Below are 25,455 nucleotides of genomic sequence, written 5' to 3' on the forward strand. Positions count from 1 at the left end.
CACTTTAATTACACAATAAGTAAAGATATTAAATAATAAAAACAAAACAAACAACCTCAGCTTCCTCATCACAGATTGGATAAAGTCTAATCTTTTTATCATGGCATACAAGTCCTCCATGAACTAGCTTCTGTATTCCTCCTCTATCAGGTTCATTGTCATTCCCTGGTGGGGTTTCTCCCCCATTAACTCTGCCAAACACACATCATGCCATTTCAGCTCTGTGCCTTTGTCTGGATTCTCTCTCTGCCTGGAATAACCTACTCCTACCAACTGTAAGAGTCATCTTGTGCATCTAAGTTCTAGGATGCCTTTCTTCTTTTCTTAACCCTTTTAGTCCCGTTGCCTCATCTCTGTGCCCCCATAATAGCCTGCGTGTGTGTGTATGTGTGTGTGCCAACATATATGTATACATATGCATACATATGTATACTTTCTTTCACAGTTACATTGCTTCACAATTTTAACTATATAAATCTGAATTTTTGTGTCTTTAGAATTAAAATGAATTATTATCCAGTGTCTGGATACTTGACTGAGAGCTACCTGTGCCTGGCACATTATAAATATATCAACATGGCACCTATTATCATAACCATTTTATAGGTAAGAAAACTGATAGATAGAGAAATAATGTATTTAACCTATAGGCACATGGCTATAAACAGCCAATCTAGGATCAGAAAATAGTTCTTCAATGGTGAATACCAAATGCTTTCCACTAATCCTTACTTTAAAAAAAAATTATTTGAAGCTTATCTGTATTTCACATTGCTGTCTTTTCCTGACTCAGCCTCTGCTCTTCCTTCGCTGCCTAGATACACCAAAATGAAGACAGCCACCAACATCTATATCTTTAACCTCGCTCTGGCAGATGCCTTGGCGACCAGCACCCTGCCATTCCAGAGCGTCAATTATCTCATGGGAACATGGCCATTTGGAACCATCCTCTGCAAGATAGTCATCTCCATAGATTACTATAACATGTTCACCAGCATATTCACCCTCTGTACCATGAGTGTTGATCGCTACATTGCGGTCTGCCATCCCGTCAAGGCCCTAGATTTCCGTACTCCCCGCAATGCCAAAATCATCAATGTCTGCAACTGGATCCTCTCTTCAGCCATTGGTCTGCCCGTGATGTTCATGGCAACAACAAAGTACAGGAATGGTGAGTGACGCTGCAGGTCTGAGGGACGGACAGTTCAGAGATCGAACTGTGGTGAAGTCACAGGCCAAGTAGAATTTTGTGGAGTGGTCCAATGTCTCAGTCAAATTTTAATTTTAATCATTTTTTTCCTAGAAAAAAATGTCTTTGAATATTTTTAAATAGGAATTTTTCCTTGCAATTGTAAACCCACTAAATATTTCAAAGAGAATATAATCTATTGGTTCTTGACTTCTCTGCACATCATCAAAATGATGAGAAATTAGAGCTGAAACCCAAAAGCATTAAGTGGAGGCTTATTTTATCATTTCAAGCGGCTGCCTACTTAACAAATTTGTCTTTCTATACCTCATATCAGAATAGTAAATGACCAGCCCAGCCAGTGGGCCTCACTGGTTGGGCGTTGATCTATGCACCAAGAGGCTGCCAATTCAATTCCCAGTCAGGGCACATGCCCAGGTTGTGGGCCCAATCCCCAGTGGGGGGCAGGCAGGAGGCGGCCAATCGATGTTCTCTCTCATCAATATTTCTATCTCTCTCTCCCTTCCTTCCTCTCTCTCTCAAATCAATAAAGAAAAAATATTTTTTAAAAAATAATAATAAATGACCCACCAAAAAGCGGAGTGAAAACTTTCATTAGCTGGGACATCCTATAGACTTTGGACATTGATTATATTTTTTATATCACCATAGACCCCATAAAGGATCTAGTTTACAACAGGAGGTCCACAATTGTTCACTGAATAAAAGCTTAATGTGATCAAAGTGGATAGCAAAATTAGATATTTATAAATAAATAAATAAATAAATAAATAAATAAATAAATAAATAAAACACTTTCTGAAATCAGCAGAGAGCTGAGTGTCTCCCACAGTTTCTTTGGATATTTTTCTACTGGCGTGCATACTAATCGCCGTAAGTGAGCTTATGTCAAGGCTATAAATTAGTAAGCAACATGGCAATAATGAAACGTTACTGCTAATTCTTCCTCACAATTTGTTTCCATCTAGGTTCCGTAGACTGTACACTAACATTCTCTCACCCCGCCTGGTACTGGGAAAACCTGCTGAAAATCTGTGTCTTCATCTTTGCCTTCATCATGCCTGTCCTCATCATCACGGTGTGCTATGGACTGATGATCTTACGCCTCAAGAGTGTCCGCATGCTCTCTGGCTCCAAAGAAAAGGACAGGAACCTTCGAAGGATCACCAGAATGGTGCTGGTGGTCGTAGCCGTGTTCATCGTCTGCTGGACCCCCATCCACATTTACGTCATCATCAAAGCCTTGATCACCATCCCAGAAACAACTTTCCAGACGGTTTCCTGGCACTTCTGCATTGCTCTAGGTTACACCAACAGCTGCCTGAACCCCGTCCTCTACGCATTTCTGGACGAAAACTTCAAACGATGCTTCAGGGAGTTCTGTATCCCAACGTCCTCCACCATTGAGCAGCAAAACTCCACTCGAATCCGTCAGAACACAAGAGACCACCCCTCCACGGCCAATACCGTGGATAGGACTAACCATCAGGTATGCAGCTTCTAGAATTGGGTATACTTACTGGGGCTGTATGAAACAGAGCTTTGTACCTATCCAAGATTTCAATCCATTAGGAAGAGACCAGTAACTAGGAGGCTGAGGTTCAGCATGAGGATGGAGGGAGGAGGGGAGCAAGTTTTGATCATTGTGTTGGAGAGGTGATTTGTTTACATATTGAGCTCTGTACATGTCTATGCATTTGTTTAGATGTAGAGATACGCGAACTAGAAATCTGTAACGCCTCTAAAAATCATTATCTTCACAGTCTTTTCTTCTTTTCAAAATGAATAACTTTTAACATATTTTGGGAGTGAACTTGATCCAGGGTTTTCCTCATGGTCCCCAGCAATGTTCTATATTCTCTGCATATCACTCTGATAACCCTGTTACTTCTCCACAGCCAGCCCTTCTCCGGTTCTGTGGTTAAAGAGACAGGGTCAGCACTTTGCTCACTCTGGTGACAGGTACAAGATGTTCCCCGCAAATCGGTGTCACAGCAAAAGAGAAAAGGAAAAGCCAAATGAGGAAAGATGATTTGTTGGAAGATATATTCCTAGGAGCAGAAGGTGATGGCCTGCATGAAAGATTCAAGATGTACACACAATGTTATAATTAAGTGAGAAGTCAAAAAGGAGGAAAGAGAAAAATCCATCTCTAAGTTCATCCTGGCTTATGAAGCTACTGGTTTGCAAAATTTGGAGTCTGACCTTTAAAGTAAATCCGATAGATCACTTAATTATGGATATTAAGTTAAGTAAGTACGTTTTCAAATAAGGGTGCCAGCTTCCCAAACTCACAGCTTGTGTGGTATTTTAACTCAGGACTCAAATTCAAACTTCCTGTGCGGTAAATTCTTGAGTCAGAAGCTTAGATACAGCTCCCAGGGTCAGGGGTGGGTCTGTGGGGACAGATGGGTCCGTAACAGCGACTGGAAGGGGAATTCTGGGAGAGTCCGCTGCTTCCTCTCTGCTGTGTCTCCCAAATACCCCACCTCGCTGTCCCCTGTTAGCTCCGGGCAGCCACCCAGCCGAACCCAGACTCACCCTTTCTAATTGACCACAGGACTAATGCAATTCCGTGGCCCAGAGGGGTTATTAATCCTCATACCCCTCATATTAAATAATGTTAAAATGAACACAGGATCCGGCACCCCTGGAGAGTATGAGATAATGATGGCAGACCCACTTCCAACCAAATGGAAATTAACTTATTATGTCTCACTTCTAAATGCATCTCAGAAATAAAAGCCAGAAAGAAATGGTTTCCTACCCTGCTTCTTTTCTCTATTTTTTTTTTCCCACATCAAGGCCTTTAAACCTGTCCCTTTTACTAAGAGATCTCCTTTTCAGCAGCTATCAAAAGCTTGTGAGTAACTCTAAAAAGGCAGGGATTTAAATAGACTTTCTTCAACCTGAGGATAACATATTTAAGAATGCAATTTAAATGTCTCAGTCCTAAACTAAATTTAAAATATATTGCCTTTGCAGCAAAATACTTCCACTGGAGGTCACGATGGCCATTATAAAATACTGGTTCTTTTTCCTTCAGTGCCCACCCACATCTTCCCTCTGCTTTCGGCACTTTAGAGTGTGGCTGTCGGCAGTATACCCTGGACCACTGCTGTGGCCTCTCGTCACCTCTGGTCCTCCCAGCACCCTCCACTCGCCCTGTCCTCCGGGCCATTCAGCCCCCAGCTCCGTGCTGGAGCGTTTCTCCTGACTTCAGCACGACTCTCCTTCAGTTGCCCTTGACAGTGCCCTTGACTCCCTTCCAAATCTAGCACTTTCACATCATTGTGATTCTTGCAAAGCCAGAGAGAAGAGGAAAGAAGCTAATTGGGGAAGCTCTGTTCTAAGTAACAAAAAGGTTTGCGTTAAAGATGCTTCCAATTAGCGCTTATCTCCATTGCTGCTTCCACGAAGCAGCATCCATGTCAGATCCCAGCAGGAGCACATTAGCCCCGGAATTGGCTGCTTTCCCAAAATGCCCAGCTGGGAGAGCCGGACAAAGTAGAGTGGCTTCCAGGAAAAGAGGAATGACACTCTGACATATTTGAAAATTAAGATAAATCAAAGATCCTTTCGCTAATCTCCACTAATATGATCATTAGAATCAAGGCAGTTACACAGACATCTGGAACAATATATCAGCCTTTGGTGATAGTCTCAATTATACATCAAAATAATAAAATTATTTGAAGGAAAAATTGGAGACTTTATGGCTATGTCTGTTGGATGTAGTTGATTCATTGTACAAATTCAGATTGTGACTAACAGGTTGTTTTTGTTTTGTTTTTCAACATCATGAGCCATCATGCTAGGAGACAGAGCTAACTGGATTTGCATTAATTTCTTTAACAGCTTGTTTGAAGTTTACATGGTTGCAGATGTTTATGTCTGCCTGTGTATTTGTGTTTTCTCCAAGAAGTATATTGTACTATATATGTCACATCTCAAGCACATTAGTCAACTTCATATTCTGCAAATCAGATATCCAATATCAAACTTTCCCAGGGTGTCTGTATGCTGACAACTATACACTAAGACCATGTCCATACAGCACGAAGTGAGGTGGAGAGTTGGCAGTTACCAAGGTCATTTGATAAGCCAAATGGGAAAAGTCTGTACCCAAAATAAACTCTGAATCACACTTACATAGTGAAGCTTTTGCTGCAAAACAACTCATTCCAACATTTGGTGGCCTCAAGGAACCATTTTTTAGTTTGAGATTCTATAGATCAGTAATTTGGGCTGAAGCGGGCTGGACAGTTCTTCCAGGCTGAGCTGGGCTCACTCTGTGGTCAGCAGCTGCATCCGCCAGATCAGCTGGCAAGAGCTGATGCGGATCCCCACAGCAAGAATGCCTAGTCCCCACGGCCTCTCCTCCTCCAGCGTGTTAGCCCAGGCTTGTCCACAGGGGGTCACACAGGTCTGAGATTCAAGGGGTGGGAAACAGACTCTTCCTACTGATGGTAGGAGCTGCTGTCACAATGAAAAGGGGTGTGGATACAGGGAGGGAAGGAACTGTGGCCACTTTTGCTAACCATCTCCAGGAGGCGCACGTAGCAGGGGACAGGCAAGCCGCAGCTTCCCGAGGGCATACACCGCCTCTGCCTTCTCATGCCTCCAGTTTCAACCAAGCACAGTGTCTGGCACGTTACAAATTAGTCCAAAAACTATCTGTTAACTGAATGAATAATCAGAGGGCTCACAATATTTCAGAGGATGTGAGAGGTGGTGAGAATGGCCCCGCCTGTGCAACTCATTGACCACCTGAATGACTGTGTAACACTCTGATAGTATTTCAGGCTCACCCTTCCGAACTTAGAAAGTACTCCCAGGAGGGCATTTTCATTTTCTCTTTGCTGATCCTCTGATCAGAAGTTATACTGTTCAAAAACAGCATTTACACTGCTTATTTACACTTGTGCTGTCTCAGTTTTATTTTTAATGAGTGCTATTGAGGAGGAGGCCACGAATTGGATTCAGTGCCCAAAGAGATCTTGCCTTGGCTAAGCAGGAAGAAAACAAAATGCCCTCATGTTCTCTTGTGTATTTCAAGGCTCAGCCACTGCTCCAGCGGTAGTACTCCGTGCCTGGTTTATGTTCGGCGGAGCATCTTCATGGCTACTGGGCTTTCGTTAGTGGACTCAGGCCTAGGCACTCACTTTCCTCGTGCTGAGTGCGGTCTGATTCCTCTGCTGTCACTGCTGGGGTCCATGTTGCTGGAGAACTCTCCCCCCACTCGTTGGATTATTGTTTAAATAGTTGGTGTGAACTATAACCGTAATAATAATGTTATCTGACATTTGTAGCATGGGTTACAGCATAAAGAGCGTTTTCTTGTGCACTAACACCCAGGCTTCCTATAACAACCCTGACGGGTAAACATGAAAAAATAAACGCTCAGGAGGTTAAATGATTAACAATATAAAACCACCAGGAAAAGGCAGAACCCAGATAAACATGGAGCTTCTAGCATTATTCCGAAGCTTGCTTCTGCACTCCCACACAGTGCTATTCTGCACGGAACGATAATTGCATGGTCTCAGCCAGAGGTTCTCACGTTTTCCAATGAGCTCCAGAAAAAGGAAGTGCTGGAGAACTTTTCTAAGCAATTCTGGCTCACTGGGTGGAAGTAGGGCCCAAGAATCTATATTTTGAATAAAACACTAAACTGAAAACTCTGATTTCAACTATGACTTCATCCAAAGACTACCAACGTTTCTGTTTTGTCTAATGTGAATAACCATTTCTGCCAAGCTGGTCGATATAAATTTTTCTATGTAATGTACCCTGTGTTCAGTAAAATAATGTGGTTATTCTTGGACAAAGCCTTAACTTTCTATTCTCTCTAGCATGAGGTCTCATAGGAGGAAGTAATACAATAGCGGGAAATCCAGCTCTGTGGTACTTCCTGCTAACTCCTCATTAAATCAGCAAGTCCCCCTCTAGATCTTCTGGTTACTATTTTTAAAAGCACTTTCTTGACATTTTAATCCAAGCAGCAGGTCAAGAATCAGGAGATACTTTGCATCTGTACTAACTATAAAATGATATCATCACCAGCTAAACTAAAAGCAGAAACCTAATTTTTATAGTCAGTCACCTGACTCAAAAGCTGGAGCTTGATTTTTTATAAGACATCTGGGGAGAGCTAATTCGAGAAGGAAGGCATTTCAATTCCATGAGAAAAACTCAAAATGAGAATAGCTCACAAAATTACAGAGCTGGGCCACATTAATACATATTTTGTGAACAACCAAAATGTCGACTCTTCAATTTGATGGTTAAGGGAATGGTTCCAGTTATGAGTGTGTGGTGTGTGCCTCGCTGCACATGAGTGACCCTAGAGTATATCTAGGTTTAAAATGAAAAATATCTTTCATAAATAGTAGAAGTTGATATGTTTTGATAAATTGACTGGGAGGAAAAAAATATTATTTAATAGAAAATAAGTTTATTCCCAGAAAATATTTGGTGTTAAGACTACTAGTAATAAAAAGTTATTGACCAGTTTCTGCCCAGTATATCCTATCTAGTCATATAAAGTATTAACTATTATTTCTACAGTTGAGAAATCAATGTTTAAGGAATTAACTTGCCCAAGGTCATAGTTAAAAAGTAGTGGCTGAGGAATAAATCCATTTAATTTGATTTTGACTCAGGCTCTTAATCAATGTTCCCTACTCTCCCTCTGGTCTGATTTTTACTCTTCTCAGTGGTGGTTCTGTGAACCAAATATTAGCCTTTTTTCTCTTGACAATGAGTGCCATACAGTCTTTATGTAGGTTTGTTAGATGTATTCAAAGATAATTTATTGTATCTGTGTGTAAAGATAAGCATTAAAATAGTTTTGTGAATAGCATGAGAAATTAAAAATTTAATAAGTAGGATCTCAGTATTGTTATATGACCTCAGATAATTTGAACTAAAATCTTTTGACATCATTAAAGTCGTATTGACTCTCATTGAATGATAACATTTGGTTTTCCACAAGCTCCAAGATTTTATTCATATCAGAGAGGTTCATTTGATAAGTTGATCTTTGTGATCATGATTGCTATCACATTTATCCTACTTGAGAAGGCAGCTGAGGGGCAGGGGTGTCAGAAGGGAACAGGACAGGGAGTCAGGTGAAGGTTCTAGTTGTCACTCTGTGCCTGACCATGTGATGACACAAATCTTTTCATCTTGCAAAAACTCAGTTTTCTCAACTCTCACATCAATGGATTGAGCCAGAAGATTATTCTGTGTAACACAGTGGACATTGATACATGAATTAACTGGAGAGATTCCTGACTAAATACTCTGATCTTTCACGGAGTCTGAATTGCAATAATTGGGTTAACTTATGTCATTTCTATAGCATTCTCTGGTGCTTGTCATTTCAATTAATAGAACTACTTAACTGGTAAATTGCTATATTATAATTTGTCATAAAAAAAATTCTCATTATTGGGATTTAGTGTTTTAGAAAATGTCAGTCTACATTTTCTACCTTATATAGAATAATCATCAAATATAAATTAAATATAAGCTAGAAATTAATCATAATTGAAAATAATGGCCCTGCCCAGCTGGTGTGCTCAGTGGTTGAGCATCGACCCTGCACCAAGAGGTCACCAGCTAGCTTCCCAGTCAGGGCACATGCCTAGGTTGTGGGCCAAGTCCCCAGTGGAGGGGGTGGTGGTGCAGGAGGCGACCAGTCAGTGTTCTCTCTCATCAATGTTTCTATCTCTCTCCCTCTCTCTCTCTAAAGATTAAAAATAAAAATATATTTTAAAGAAAATAATTGCCCTTTCAGTGTAAGAATGAATATAACAAAAAAATACTTCAGGTTATTTGTCTATATAAAACACTATTTATTAAGAAGGAAAGAAGGAGGAGGGAAGGAAGGAAGGAAGGAAGGAAGGAAGGAAGGAAGGAAGGAAGGAAAGGGGAGGGAGGGAGGGGGAGGGAGGGAAGAGAAATGATCCACCCAGCACACTTTTCATCCAAAATCAGCTACATCCTTCTTACTATTCTTTTTTCTATACAGACATCAGAAATCCCAGGGATACTAGAAATCTATAAAATCTATGAATCCTATCTATTTTCTACATATATATGTGATCCAGAGTCTCAAAATGGTACATCTAAATCCCTTAAAGTGTAAGAAATAAATTATATTTTTCTTGTGATGAAATAGGTACCTCTAAGACATCAGGTAGAAAAACAACAAAGAAAAGCCAACGGGAAAATGACATTAAGAAATAAAAATAGCTTAAGAAAATTCAAATTTTAACAATGATCACACAAAACAACCTGGACAACAAGAAAATGCAGTGAACAAGGATATGAAATGGGATTTAGCCTCTATTTGATGATGCGATCACAGATTTAATGCGTCCTATAATTTACCAGTTTAACAGGAAGATCTCAATCTTTCTATTTTTTCTTTCTTCTTCTTGGTCATCCTTAGATTCATAAAAACCCAAAATATAGTTATACAAGAGCTCATTCAAATTTAAAATATCAGCTTTAGAAAAATACTGTCTTTGAGCTATTCTTTGGAAATAGAAGAAATACATGTCATTCACAGAACCTTAAAATGCTGCAGGTGAAAGTCTGCAGTGTGGCTGGCATACACTTTAACTGAAAAAGTATATGGTTACTTCAGAAATCCAGTGGGACAAAGAAACTTCCAAACAGCTATACTAGATGTAAATATCAACATTTAAATCCCAATAATGCAATTGGATTTATCAAACAGATGCAAATAGTTACAGTTCTTAGAATGTTGAAACTGAAATTTCATCAAGGGGAAAGTTTATATTTAGATAAGAATGGCAGGTATATTGTAGAATCCTAAAAAATTTAGATGACATTTATTTATCCAGATTCTACCACCGACCAGCTGAATGTCCTGGGCAAGTTTCTGAAACTCTCCATGTTTTAATCACTCTCATCTGTAAGAATGACAACGACAGTAGCTAGTTTCGATGTGAGTGTGGTACCTGAGTGTCCATGCAAAGCACACAGCACAGCGCCAGGCAACTGGCCAATATTACTAAGTCACTTAATGAAGCTTTATTTTTTTCATCTCTTCCCTTTCCTTTTGCCCAAGAAACTAAATTACAGCTCTTGTAAAGAAAAGTTTAAAAGAATTAAATAACGGTGCCAAAGGAATTATAAGATTAGTCTAACTCAAGGGTTCTCAACCTTGGGACTAGTAACATTTTGGGCCAGATAAACTTTTTTGTGGGGAGATGTTTACCAGCTCCCTGGCCTCTACCTGCTAGATGCCAATAGCATCCAATGGCAACAGCCAAAATTTCTCCTGATGTTGCAAAATAAAAAACTCAGTTGAGAACCACTAATTTAACTCAACCAAATATGTTTAATAGATGAAAAAACAACAATGTCCAAATTAGTTGTGATGTTCTTAAAGTTGTACCTGAGAGTTGGAACTAGACCTCGGGTGTCCTGACTTCACTGTAATTCTCCTCTGAAACATCACACTGATTTCTCAAAAGAAAGCTTTCTTCTGTGCTGCTAGCCAGTTGCAAAGAATAAGACAATATTAATGGAAGACAAAAGGAAAGCATACTTCTTCAAGTTATTTTATTTCAAGTTTCTCTTTCAAAGCAAATGATTTCTATCCTGAAACAGTACTAAGAAAGAATTAAAGCCAATAAAAGTGAAGATCACTGTTAGAGAGCTGGGAGGCTCTGAATAAGTTCAAGACTCGTTGTGATCTTAAAACTTTAAGGGAACTTTTAAATGAAACATAATTGATGAAACACAGACCATAACTTCAGAAGCAAAAAGTGGGAGGATTCATAAACATCAAGGGAAAAAGAGTCCTAATTTTAATGGAAACTTTGTGGCAATGGAAAACCACACAGAATATTTAACTTTGCAGTGATTGTTTTTAGAACCTAGATCATATTATTAAAATATATTTTTAGAGCACTTAGAAAGGAAGCAGCAATCTCTAGGCGACAACTAAGTTCTCTAAGAATTTGTTATGACGAAACAAATGTTATCTTTTTAGAGGATCACAGGACAGGAAAATCAAGTAAACCCAGTATCAATAGTGTTTTAAACACAAGATTTGAAAAGCTCTTTTTAATTTCTGTAATGCTATGCTATGTTGAATTGTGATCTGGATATAATGGTACAATGACATAGATGTATAAACTTCGATTGCCATCTTAAACATCCAATCAATGAAGGAATGCTGAATAATCTAGATAATAGGATAACAAACCAAATTTAAGCTATAGTAGTTACCAGAGGAAAACTTTAATCCAAAAATCCAACTATAGAAACATAAAATATGAATGATAGCAGATATGAACAGAAATCCCTAGAAATGTTATTTCGTGGATTAACAATATGCTATAGTACATCTCAGCTATTGCAATTACACTTGATTGCATCAACAAAAGCCTAGTGTTGAGAGCCAAAGAAATGTTAGCTTCACTGTCATAGACAACACACTTCAGGAATGAAATGAGCAAATTAGGTTGTGTTCAGAGATAAGCAGCTAAGAAAGTGAAGGGAGTTAAAAATTCCTCAAGTGGTTGAAATAAGTGCACATGATTACCTTGGGAAATAGAAAACTCTGGGCAAAATAATTATCTTCATATACTTAAAAGGATTCAAATAAGGAATTGGACTTATCCAATAAAGCTCTACTAATGAAAGCCAAAGCTACAGGGAGAGGGATTGCAATACAACCAAAGAAAGACTTTTCTAAGCTTGGAGATACAAAGATTTCCTTGTTACTGGGAGCCTCGATTGTTCAAGCATCAGCCTACATGGCAGGGTTGCTACAGGAATTCAGGTGTTAAGGTTTGATACTTAGGGAATCATAGGGGATAACCCTCTGAATAACCTTTTAGTTTTAACAAGTTCTACCTGGTCCCCACAGAACATCACTGCAGTAAAATGTTAATATATGATCCATGAAAATATAGCTCTTTAGACAAATATTAGCAAATGTTGCCTCTCTCATTTTGGGTTAAATATATTAGCATTTTAAGGTTTTGAAAAGCCTTATGGAGTGTGTGTGTGTGTGTGTGTGTGTGTGTGTGTGTAATGCATATATTTATATCTATATATTTGCATTTTGTATTGTAAGCTGAAGTTTTCAAATTTATCTGAACACAGTTTTTCAGGAGACACCTTGTAACATCTCACAGAATGAAGGTTTCATTCAGCAGTTTCCAAAAGCCCACCCTAGACCATCAGTGTCAGTTAGGCACAAATCTATTCAAAAGTCAATGTTTTATTAGAACAAATGCAACATTCTATAATTCCAGGCCTTCATCAGTGTTCTAAAATTGTTGATCTGCTACTCTTACTCATTTAAAAATATAAGGTCTAAATACAAACAAGATGCTGAAACTATGTATCTCTGAAAATAGAACAGGCTGCATTTTGTTTGGGTTTTCACTTTTGTTTTGCCTTGTTTTTCATCTTGCCATTTCCTGGTTACAATCCTAAAGGGAGAAAATTCTATGTAGCTTTCGGATATGTTTTCCCTCGTGGAAACTACACATTGCTAAGAATAAGGCCTATAATTGGCATATTTTTTTTTTGTTTGTTTTGAATGAAACTTCCTTGAGAAAACAGCTTTCTTTTGAAAAGTCATCCATACTCAACTGTGAGAAGCATCCTAAATATTGACTAATTCAGCCTTTCTTGCGAAGGAGCACTGGACTGCAAGCCAGGAAACAGATTCTGCTGTCTGCTGACCAGCAGCTGTATGAGCTTGGCATTCCAAGCCACTGGCTGCTTGGGCGATCTCTTGACAAGTGGGATTTCCCCAGCCCTTTTTTGACTGACAACACAGTAGGACTCATTTCTGGGTTTCACTGATTTCCCCAGGCAGACTCTGGGGGGGAGGGGAGAGAGGGGCTAGCATCTTCTAGTGTACATCAGAAGTAACCACCCAAGCTCCCTTTTATGAGAGAAAAGATATACTGAAAAAAATAAATCCATATTAAAAGCAGGAGGCAGTATATGGCATATTGAGTCTGGGCCCTTTGAAGAACCGGATTGTTCTACCTGACCTTGAATTCTGCTTTACGACCGTTTGAGCCCTTATAATACCTACATCCCAATATGTCTGATTCCAGCAATGGGAGCTTGGAAGAAAGAGATGGGTTCTCTGTGATTTAGGTAAATGGAGAACTTTGCCACTGAGTCATCCATTCCAAGAGTCTTTTGTGTAACTCTGCTTTTATGGTTCTGCAACGAACGAGATTTTGAAGGCTGTTATGGACTGAAACCTTGATCGGCTTCAAAAGTACCCGAGGCTGTTACTGGCTTCAATTGCACCTTTGGATGGCATTACAAACAGGAGGGAGAAAATGGAAGTGGAAAAGAGTTACAGAAAACAAAAATAAAATAGTAAGCCAGCTTTCCTCGACCAGTACACGTGGGCATGTCTCTTCACCTCTACAGACCTCTGCTTCTTCCCATAGGCCCATGAAGCTGGGAAAGACAGTCTCTTACATTCTCTCCAGCGCAGGAAACACACTCCAATCCTTGTATGGGTAGAAATTAAAGTGCTCTAAATAAGCTTCAGTTTGAACCTAAAAGCTTCTCAACACTTGATTTTTCAAAATAAGCTAAAAAATAGCCCAAAAGGATTTGCTCGTTGATTTCCAGGAAAAATAAAAGCTTTAAAAAACTGTTGGCAAAACTGAAAAACTGATGGTAGATTAAACTGTTATATCTATGTCACATGTCAAGTTTACTGAAATTCATAACAGTCCTGTGGTTATTGTCAGGAAAGAAGCCCAGCCGTTGAAACTGGTAGGGAGTTACAAGCTTCCAAAGGAGAGATCTCAGCAAGCAACTGGTCAGCAGGCCACAACTGTATGGATTACAAAAATAAACAGCGTCACTCAATGGACCAGAGAAAACTGTTTACCACTGACAACACAGCAAACAGCAGAAACCTCAGCACAAGAGTGCTGGCTCCCTTGCCCGAATGTCGCATGGGTGACACAGTGGGCCCAGCCACTGTGCATACAGTGGATTGCATTGCAGTCGAAAGTCCCAGAGCTAAGGGTTCAGCACCTTGCAGTACCCAGTAAACAAGCCTATCCTTCTCCCTTGGGAGCAGGAGCAGGCCATCACGAAGTGGTCATGCTGTGGTCCTCTCGTGGTCTGGCAGCAAGGGTTCTTAACTGACTATGTGACTATGGAAATGACTCAGAATCAAAAAATAGGTCTTGCATTTCAGCTCAGTCAGCAAGAATGTGCAGGGATGCATGGTGCACTGCCTTTTCCAGCGATTCACCTGTCAGCTGGACATATTCTTGGTTGAATCGGTTTCCATATATTTATGTCACCCCGTTAGCAATTTGGGTTAGACATACTGACAAAGGCTAGGAACAAATCTTTTCCATTTATTTCAAACAATATTTGATTAGGGTTATTATTCACAGAATCCTCATTCACAGGATCAGCTCAGTCGGCAGTATGGACCTCAGCCATGCACTTCAGGATCCTAGACTCAAAAGAGTTAGTCCCAGAGAGGACCCATAGCTCTGATCTCAGTGAGCCACTGGCTTCCTCTTTCATGGTATGCATCTAGTGTGCCACCATACTGTTGGTATTAATTAAAACACAACAGGGGTGGTTGGCAACCACACCCACCAGAATGTAGTCTCAAGCCAGTCGATAATCAATTTACGATCAGGGAGTTTAACATGACCTGTTGATCTCCTGCAGCTTGCTCTGTCTCACTGGTGCGGTAGCTAAAGTCAAGGAGAGGTTCCTGACCTGTCTCTCAAATGTGGACTCAGATGCCAGGAAACAATATCACATTACTGTACGATAACAGGAATTCATGTATCCCTCAGGTACAACAGCCCTCTTTTACCTGGAGGCTTAGCGAAGGGAAAGTGACCCAGGAGTGGAGTCATAGTCAATAACTGCAGAGGGCCAAAGATGAGGCGCACTACTGGACCCAAGAGTGGAGTTATAGTCAATAACTGCAGAGGGCCAAAGATGAGGCGCACTACTGGACCCAAGAGTGCAGTTATAGTCAATAACTGCAGAGGGCCAAAGATGAGGCGGACTACTGGACCCAAGAGTGCAGTTATAGTCAATAACTGCAGAGGGCCAAAGATGGGGCAGACTACTGGACCCAAGAGTGGAGTTATAGTCAATAACTGCAGAGGGCCAAAGATGGGGCAGACTACTGGACCCAAGAGTGGAGTTATAGTCAATAACTGCAGAGGGCCAAAGATGAGGCGGACTACTGGACCCAAGAGTGGAGTTATAGTCAATAACTGTAGGGGGCCGAAGATGAGGCGGACTACTGCCCCCGTGCTCAATAGAGAGCTATCCTCTGACCCCCTCTTCCCTACATGACATGAAGAGATCTAACTGAAGGGGGCAGGTTCAATTTGTTAATAAACTTAATTTGGATCACTATTACATTACTTTGGATATTCCGTATGAGTGTGGTTACCAAGTAGCTGTAGCCTGGAAAGCCATCCATGGTATAACCCAACGGCGCTCAGGTGTCAGGAAAAGCAAATGAACTGGTATACGCCTGACTGAAACAAGATTGCATCTATCTGTGTGTCTGTACATGTACAAGGGACTTCACATTTAAGACCCGCCTCTGATAATATCAGGAGTTACTCAAGGCCAGCCAAGCCCACCTGAGTTTTCCTGATCCCATGCATCGAGATTGAAGTGATGAGCCTTGATATAGGTCAGGTTGGCAGTCAGAGCTGCTACTTGTCTCGGTGGAACATGTGATTGTTTTACCAGGCTGCGGGGCTGGAATTTGGAGATAAAGACAGTGTTAATCATTTCCCCCTTCCAGCACCTCCAAGATCTAAGCTATTCCTTCCCCAGTTGAAGTGGTTATTGGTGCCAGGGTGGCACCAATAGGTCTCCTTCCAAATTTTGTAGATTTTCTAATTAACTTGCATCCTCAACAAAATGCATACATGAGTAAGGCACATATTGTCTCTAATACCGGAATGAAATGCCAGACTTCCCTTCTAATAGTGGGGAACCATAGTACAGAAAATATTTTCTTTACTGTCGCTAGTATCCACTTTTAAATGTAACTCACATTGCTCCCAAAATTTTGACATGGGTGGCTGGTCCTTGAATTTTGTTAGAATTAATGAGAAATCCTGGCCTTCACTTGAGTTAGCATCTGCTAATTTCCTTGAGGCCTATCAACATGAAATTGTCAATGTGGTAGGACCAAGTCACTTGCAAAATGAGAGAAGCTTGTTCCGTGTTCTGACCCACCTATTGGTGGCAAATAGCAGGAAAACCCAAGTATTACTGTGGCTGCACAATAATTCTGTTTTGGAAGCTGAGTCAGGTTAAGGATCTTGATCTTTGGGTGCCAAAGGAATTGAGAAAAAGACATGACCCAAGCTCCAGATGGTGTGCCAGGTGCCATCATGGGCAGTTGATTCCGCTACAGTCACAATGTCAGGAATAGCCAGAATTGCAGAGGCAAAAACTGAATTCAGTTGGCAATTATCCTCCATGACCACATGGACTTTTGTCACTGGCCACATGGGGTTCTTATACTGGAAGGGAGCCTGAAAATGAATTATCATCTCTTGGGCCTGTGTCCCACCCTCACCTCTCCACAAGCAACTCTTCCAGATTGGGACCAGCACCCTTGGACATTCTGAGCATGCACAGAACAAGCATGGAAATGATCCATACCAATTATGCATCGGCTTTGGAAGCAGCAGAAGTGTTGCATAACAACGCCACCCAGAGGTCATGGTCACTTCCTTTCCTATTTGACTCTGTTTCAAATCTCGCTAGCTAAACGAGTGGTCCTCACCCCTCAAGAGAGCCTGGTGCATCAGTCATTTCAGCATGGATATCAAAAAGAGACATAAAAGTAAGACCTCTGAGATCTCTTGAGAATGAGGACACTTCCCCCAGTGCCCCTTGTCCTTGAAGGCTTTCAATGCAGGGTCCGGTAGTTGAGATTCTGAGGGGGTCACTTGTCCTAAGGCAGCCACGGGCTTCCTAGCTCCTGCATTAGAGAGAATGATCTCCACGAAGGAACCTGGTTCTACAGAGGCACACAGAGCTCCATCTGCCTGGACAACTAGCTGCCTCCTTGCAGCCCAGCAAAGCCTCATGTCTGGGCTGCAAATCGGTGGTGATCATCGCCTCAGTCTCTGCTTTGGCAGCCTCTATTTTAGTATGCCTATCCACACTGCCTCACGGTGTCCCATCCTAGGCTCAGTCATGGACTCCGAGGCATCGCCCAGCTTAGGGAGTGCTATCCTGGACATCCTGTGGCCCTAAATTAACACAGCTTCCAGCCCAGGGCCTCCCCTTGAGGAAGATAGTGAAGTGGGCCAGCTCAGGAGGAGGGGGGCAATCTTAAAAACTCATCAGTCATGTTCTGGATAAAACAACACCAGGCTGTCATTCCATTCGAGAGGAACGCAGTCTAAAGCCACTTCCGCCCTCCGACTTTGACCAGCTTCTTCCATGGAATTTCATGGGATTTTATTGTCCTTCAGAAAGCCTCTTTGGGTTGGCCATAATGTAGTCATGAAAACAGAAATCCACAAAAGCAAACCTCCCTGTGAGGAATGATTCTGTCCCAGGTAAATGTTATGCACAATGGCTTAAATCAGGCGCCTTAGCTGCTTCCTTCACCCTCTGGAGCACAACGCCCCCCAATCCCCCCTGCCCCCGCTCTCGAATCAGATCCTCAGGCTGTTGATCGGAGCACCCCTGGGTGTCTTCCTTTCCCTCTCACCGTGGGTCTGCATTTTCTACTCGCTGCAGAGGAATACTGTCCTCTGGATGTTTCCAGTTTTGACTTAAAACTGGGTGCAACTGTACTTTCCTAATGTTGAGGCCCAGAAGGCTCTTTAACCCACTAGTCCACAGGAGAACAAGCAGCAACCATGCACCATTTGGGCAGCTGGTTGGAGTTTATCCCTCAGCCTCCATCCAGCAACTCAGATCGTGTTTATCAACAGCTAGGACAGAAGTGAACCGCTCACTCCCTCTCTGCACCGCTTGGGCCCGCAGAAGCGTTGGCATGGTAGTGCCTTCCCTGCCGCACACCCCACAGGGTGATGCAGGGGAACCAGATGGTGGCTGCGCAGGCAGTGGGCCGAGAAAATCTCAGCCCTTCTGCAGCAGGCAGTAAACACACTTCTCCAGGAGTGAGCAGTCACACAGTGGCCAACGCCGTGGTCACCTCGACCTACTTAATTACTTACGTGACTATTTACAGAAATTGTTCCAGGTCAGAGGACAGGTAAGCCTTATAGTTTGGCACAGTCAGCAAGCATGTTCAAGACTACCCAGGACCCATGGCAGACTGCGTCTTCCAATGGTGATAATGATTTTTCTATTCTTATTTTTAGGAAATACATATTGAAATATTTAGGGATAAAACATCAACTTATTATCAAATGGTTCAATAAGATTGTGTGTGTGTGTGTGTGTGTGTGTGTGTGTGTGTGTGTTTAGAAGAGAGAAAAAGCAAAAAGAAAGCAAGTAGGGTTAAAAAATGCAAATAGGCTAAAATGTTAACAGTAGGTGAATTTGGGTAAAGTAGTCTTTGTATCATTCATATTCTTGCACTTTTCCTGAAGCTTGAAATTTACCAAAATAAAGTTAAAGAAAAAATTATTTATCCCTTTGCACTTATTATACAAATGCCTCCTTTTTCTCACCAAAAATTTTAACTATGATAAGCAATGATTATTTGTTAATTATAAAAAGTGTTTTCTCATAATTCTTCACCTTGTTTGAAAAGATCAAGCCACATTTGCATGTGTGTGAACAAATGTCATGTTATTGCTCCATGTATGTATGTGCTTGCGCAACAACAGACGTGGGGATGGGAAATCCCTGGACTTCCTATCAATTTCTTCAGAAAAAAAAATCCATTAATTTTTGAGAATTGAGTGACAAATTAAAATGTCTTTGTCCAGACATTTTTTTTCAAATATGCTGCAATTTTCTTTTAAAATTTTGATCAAATTATAAATAATTTGAGGGTAAGGAGACAAAAAGAAGGTCAAGGACAGAGGGAGAAAAAGAGTTTGCATTAAAATATATATTTTAAGAAAAGCCATCAAAAATATCTCTTTGATGACCAATATATATAGTTCTCATTCATTAGTGTATTCAAATACAATAACATATTCATAATGACCCAAGAGGTTATTCATAATGACCCAAGATATTATATAATGGCTTGACATTTAGGAAAAACGCTGAGTGTTGCAGGAGAAAGTATACACGGACACTCGCTACAGTGCTGATGCAGAGAAGATGCCCAATAAATGTGTGCTCTAACCCCATCTGAAATGCTCACTGTCTTTGTTTTTTCTCTTCTTTCAGCTGGAAAATCTGGAAGCAGAAACTGCTCCGTTGCCCTAACTGGGTCTCCGGCCGTTGAGACCCTCACTGAGCTTAGACGCCACAATCTTATGTGGAAGCAGGTCACTGCCAGAAGGTGTGGGAGGCCCTAGTTTTCCTGGAAAGGGCCTGTTCTGAGTCATCAGAACTCTGCTCTGGCCACTTCGCTCTGCATTATTAGCGAGAGTAAGTCAAACACTGGGAAGGAAAGAACTGCTAATGAGTTCAGCCTGTGTACATAATCACGAGGAAGATGCCCAGTGGGACCACAACAGGCTATGGTATGTAAATTCATGTCATCATGGAAAATGAACCATCTGGATAGGTAATATTTTTTTCAAGCAAATATTTTTGGTTTCATCAAAGAAAGACCACCGATTGTTTAATTCCCTGTAGTAACACATAAAGTAAATGCTACCTCTGATCAAAGCACCTTCTATGGACATCCAAGAATTTCTAGTCTTCTGGAAGAGAATACTCTATTTTTTATCTTTAACGTTAACTTTAAAATTATCTTCTGAGTAAGACATAATTTCTACATTCATTTCTTCATTTTATATTTTTTAAAGAAAATCATCTCCATTATTGCAAAGGAAGAGATTAGCATGAAAGGTAATCTGAAACCCAGTAATGTGTCAGCTGCAGAAAGGTTGACTCTTGTGCATTGCAAAGAACTTCCTAAGTGCTCACAAAATGATTAGTGGGTCAATGAGCTCATCACTTTATTCATGCAGAAAGTCAAGCGTTACAATATATTCTTCATTTCTCAGTAGTTTCTCCATACTGCATGCTCCTTTTACATATTATTTTCTTTGTTCAGAATACTTATGCTCTTTGAATCAGAGTAATAAATTGACAGATGTTTTTGTTGATTTTCAGAACAGTTTAAACTTTTCTAAAAACATGGATTCAATAAATTTAATCTCAAAACAGATAGACTCATATGACCACAGAGAAAAACGGATGATCTATTTTCAATCTTGTATTATTACTTGGACATGAAAAATTAACAATGACCCAGAAATATTTTCCTGGAGGTTGTGTTTATATAATGTCTTCACCAATATGTTGGTCTTTCTGATCTTTGCTAAATGCCAAGATTTTCTTTGTAAAAATGTCAGTCTTCTGAGTAGTTTCTCTAAGACAATTCTCTTTGACTGGTACAAACTACAGCAGAGAATTGGCAATCATTCATTTTGTTTGATCTATAAAGACATTCAAGTCAGATGGTCCATGCCAAAAAGCTCTCCATTATAAACTTTGTCTGGATTTATAAGATGAATCAAGTATATTGTAGTTATCCATGAAGACACAAGTAGAAAACTAGGTGCCCTCTTCCCTTACAAGAGCATTCCTGAGTCTACAAGCTGCCAGGAGCATCAACTTTAAAATCGCATCCGTTCTTCAATCTAACAAAGTACAAATATGCACCAGACATCCAAAGGCGATGTTTTAGGAAGACAGCTGTCATGGATCAGAATAACTGAATTTACTCTCTCGGATCTGATAGCCTATAATTATATGGACCTAACTCAAATATCCATTGGAGGAGGAAAAAAAGAACATCCAAAATAAGTGTTCTAATGTTCCCTTCTAATGAAGTCTTATATTTGCTTCTAATAACCTTCATTTCTCAAATATTGTGTTCCAGAATGTATATGCATTATTTTTAAATTTTTACATTTTCTGATCAAAGTAATTAAAACTAGGGCCTTAAAAAATATTTAGAATGTTAAATGTATTTTCATATATATTATTTACATATATGTCCTACTAGGGCTTCCACAAGTAAAAGGGATAATTCAGATGAAACACAACAAGGGAAAATGAATATTTGCAGATAAGTCACTGGAGAGGAAATTCTTGTTGTTCATGAGCTATAATAATAAGACCTCTCTCAAGGGATGCCATAGTACTGCTTTCTGCTCATAGGGTTGTTTCTCAGCAAGCACTATCCCAGCCTAATAGCCAGCTCTCTGTCATTATTTGCTGGTTATAAAGCAAGTGCTAAATAAGTGTGTTTTCAGTTCTTTTTATTCAAAACCACTTTTATCATAAATTTGCTAAAACTACCTTGCTATTAATTCCCTCGCAAATAAGAAAGCAACAACCCTAACTCAGTCAAATGGGCTAAAATAAAGTTCCTTATGAAATGAAGGTAAAGAAAATGTAACGTTCTGCTTTGTTCTTCCTTCTTACCTCACCCTGGTGCTTGTGGATGGGCTCTCTTCCGAGTTTGGCAGCACAGTAATGCAGATTGTAGGTGGGAAGTGGAAGTTTTGCTTCTTCATCTAATTACTTGCTGTGGAGATTCTAATCCCAAGTAGGCACTGTTTTCTCCTCTAGTCTTGGCCTTCACGGTTACTTTGCTCCTTCATCCTTCTCTCCCTGCCAATCGCTGGAAAGGAAAGAAGAGAGGAGGTGAGACTCTCTCAGCCGGGGCAAAAGTGAGTCACCGGGGATCTACTGCCAGTGTCCCTGCTGGGTATTTGATCTCATTTTTGTTTCAAACTTTTAGTTGTAATAGTCTTGATCTATATTAACAATGTGATGATGTCAAATAAAAGAGTTTAGAGAGGAAGTTAAAAGTTTAAGCTTTGAGGTCATCTGCGTACATGTCTGCGTACCCATCGTGGTGTTTTTGGCTTTGTGGCTCTGAGAAATACATGTAAGCTTTCTTCACTTCAGTCTTCTCTTCAAAATTAGAGCCATTAATACCAAATTATTGGGCTGTGGTCAGGACCAAGTAAGATAATGTATTTAAAAAGCTTGGCCTACCATGTAGCAAATGCTGTAGTGAAAATTATAAATGAAAACTATCAATGGCACAAAATAGAGATAAACTTGGTGAATTCTCACTGGGAACCACTATCTGATCACCCACGTTGGCATAAAACCCTGAGAGGCAGGAAACATCCCAAGTAGAACCTCCATCTATGATAGAAGGGCATTCTAATGGTCCAATCAAAAGAAGTAGGACTCTTGCCCTGGCCGGTTTGGCTCAGGGGTTAGAGCGTCAGCCTGCAGACCAGAGAGGCTCAGATTCAGTTCCCACTAAGGGCATGTACCTTGGTTGCAGTTTGTCCCCGATCCCTCTTGGGTTGGTGTGGGTGGCAACTGGTCAATGTGTCTCTCTCTCGCGACAATGTTTCTCTCTCTCTTCCTCCCTCTCTCCCTCCCACTCTATTTGAAATGCAAAAATGTCCTCTGGTGAGGATAAAAAAAAAAAAAAAGGAAGTAGGACTCTTAATTTGTCCATTAGAAATATTTCTCAACATTGATATAGATGGCAGTTTTAAAATAAACTCTTCTAAAAACTAGCTTTGCATTGGCAAATAGATATTCATTTTCTTAGATAATATGTCATGTATTGCTAAAATTGACATCCATTCAGTTGCAAATTTCATTATTGAAAAGGCACACTCAGTTCATTTAATATCACCTAAAAGATGCTAACAGAATTCTATTTTCAGTGTTTGCACAGCATGCCCTCTTCATCTCAGGATCCAGGCAAAACATAAAAGTTGGAAGCACAGACACAAAGCCTCGTAGAGATATGTAACTGAGGCACAAAGAAGAGATTCCTTCTGACCACATTGATCACAAAGCTTCCAAAGCATTCAAAGTCCTTACTTAAGTCAAGTATGTTTATTTGTTCACAGGTAAAACAAGATCCTTCTAGTAATGCTTGGGTGAACTGTTTTATTCAAAAATGTGTTGCATCTCTCCTATAATAAAGGTGATCAGTTTGTACAGACAATTCCCTGTCTTCTGGCAATCACCAAGATGAGGTGGCCCATGAGCAATTCTTCAGCCATAAATACTACAGACGCTGCTATTCGCTCTTGGAGTTCCCCAAACTCTGAAGACTTCTATCCAAAGCAAACTAAGGATAGGACATTGTAGTCTCAGCTTCTCGGCTTCTCTAATCGCCACACACATCCCTACTCTGGCTGTTCATACACAGCCAAATCACTGCCCTCTTCATAGAAATAGCCACCAATAGGAAATGTATGTCTTAAGAAATCCTTACTGGCAGTGTAGAAGCATCAGATAGCTTACCTAGATTCTCAATATAATTTTTTCCCCACAGGTCATATTGTTAGGGTTAGGAGAACAAATGAGAACAAATGTGGACCTCCATGGGTATCTTGGCCTACCACTGTATTTTCTCTGTGCGAGATACTGCAGGATTCACAGTCACAGAATGTGGTATCCAGATTATACTTAAGACCATTGTCATTAGGACTTTAGGTCCTCAAGTGATGAGTCAATTAAAGAGTCAAGCTTTGGGACATCCATCCAAGAACCAGTTGAATTTAATTAGAAATAATTTCAACCCACAGTCATTGTTTTACACTGAAATCAAAATACTAAAACTTCCAGGTATTATGTACATTACTAATTATTCAAGAATTAAGCAAAAGCAAGTATTTAGTGTGCTACAGTGTATGGTAAATATTCAAACTATTGCCATGCAATTCCATAACATTCCTTAAAGGGAACAGCAAATGGGTCAGGTTCAACTTAATTCAACCAATATTATTGGGTCCTAGGCACTTGGGTTACAATAAGGACCAGTGAAACTGAGATTTTAGGAATATTAAAAGTGGGTTCAGGGTGGACTAAAAGTAAAGATTTTGAAGGAACTAAATGGTGTCATTTTTTTTAAATGCATCCTATTAACAACAAGGTACTTTTTTTTTACTTTTTTTTTTTTTTTTATCCTCACCCGAGGATATTTTTCCATTTTTTGTACAGATAGAGTGGGAGGGAGAGAGAGGAAGGGAGAGAGAGAGAGAAACATCGACGTGAAGGGACACATCGAGTGGCTGCCACCCGCACGACCAACCAGGGCCGGGGACAAACTGCAACCGAGGTACGTGCCCTTAGCGGGAACCGAACCCGGGTCTCTCAGGACCGCAGGCCGACGCTCTAACCGCTGAGCCAAACCAGCCAGTGCACAACAAGGTACTTTTTAAATAACATTAAAGAGCTGCATATAATTTTAAAGGAATTCTTAAATTAATATATCAAGCATTTAAAGCATCTCTTGACTCAAATGTATGAGAAGGTGATCCTAGACCCTGGGCACACATTCAGAGAAAGATCATTTTTCTGGGTTTCTTCTCACTATATGTTTAATACAAATTTAATGATAGATTTTTTCAACTCACTTTGCATTTCCTATAAACTTATTGGAATTGCACTTAAACTTTACAAAGTTACAGAGGACATTGGGAGGGTGACTGCTCCCTCAGCACTTTGAAAGAGGTGCAGGCTTGCATTTCATAGGCAACCCACTTGGAAACTAATGCTTAGCCATGCCCATGACTGCATACCTAAAAGGAACAACCTGCTGTTCTCATGTGCTGCAAGAAAGAGGTGAGCTCTTCCTTCTCTCCCAACCTCCAGAAATTTAGGAGTCTTTGATCCATTTCTCCATAGGCTTGAAGAAAAAATAAAAGTCTGTGGCAGTAGATGAAGATGTTCCCAGAGTGTACTACTAGGGCTGAGAAAATATAAAAGTTTATTTATTTGGAAAAAGTGAGTTAGGACTCAAGTAGAACCAATATTGGGGAAAGAAGGAAGGAAGAGTGAGCTTACCCATTTTATTTTTCTACCATTCGAATTATTTGGCATCACCCTTCACTGTTAGAGAAAGTAGTTGGCATATACTGCCCTTTATACAAAGAGATTTTCTCTGAAACGTACTCCTCGGATGGTTTGTACAGGAGGTACCAATCTATTCAAGATTGCAGAAGCTCTACAGAATCTATGAGACCAGAAACGGCACCCACTGAAACCATGTCTGAGTGCAAGCTGCTGCACTGGACAGCTGTACA

The 25,455-nt window shown here is 40.4% G+C and overlaps 1 protein-coding gene across 2 annotated transcripts in view; it reads left to right on the forward strand.

Annotated features, from left to right (window-relative positions):
* Nucleotides 1-19,824, forward strand: part of OPRM1 (opioid receptor mu 1) — a 42,386-nt gene extending 22,562 nt beyond the window's left edge. The window contains exons 2-4 of one of the 2 annotated variants that reach the window (XM_036247900.1): nucleotides 819-1,171; nucleotides 2,179-2,699; nucleotides 19,592-19,824. In XM_036247900.1, the coding sequence (XP_036103793.1) occupies nucleotides 819-1,171; nucleotides 2,179-2,699; nucleotides 19,592-19,630 (913 nt within the window). In that variant the 3' untranslated portion in view covers nucleotides 19,631-19,824. Of the gene's footprint in view, nucleotides 1-818; nucleotides 1,172-2,178; nucleotides 2,700-4,256; nucleotides 4,507-19,591 lie in introns of those variants that run through there. The other variant, XM_036247899.1, reaches the window with a different exon arrangement.
* Nucleotides 19,825-25,455: the final 5,631 nt, after the last annotated feature.

The sequence above is a fragment of the Molossus molossus genome, unplaced genomic scaffold, assembly GCF_014108415.1.
Source record: "Molossus molossus isolate mMolMol1 unplaced genomic scaffold, mMolMol1.p scaffold_m16_p_8, whole genome shotgun sequence".
NCBI classification, from domain to species: Eukaryota; Metazoa; Chordata; class Mammalia; order Chiroptera; family Molossidae; genus Molossus; species Molossus molossus.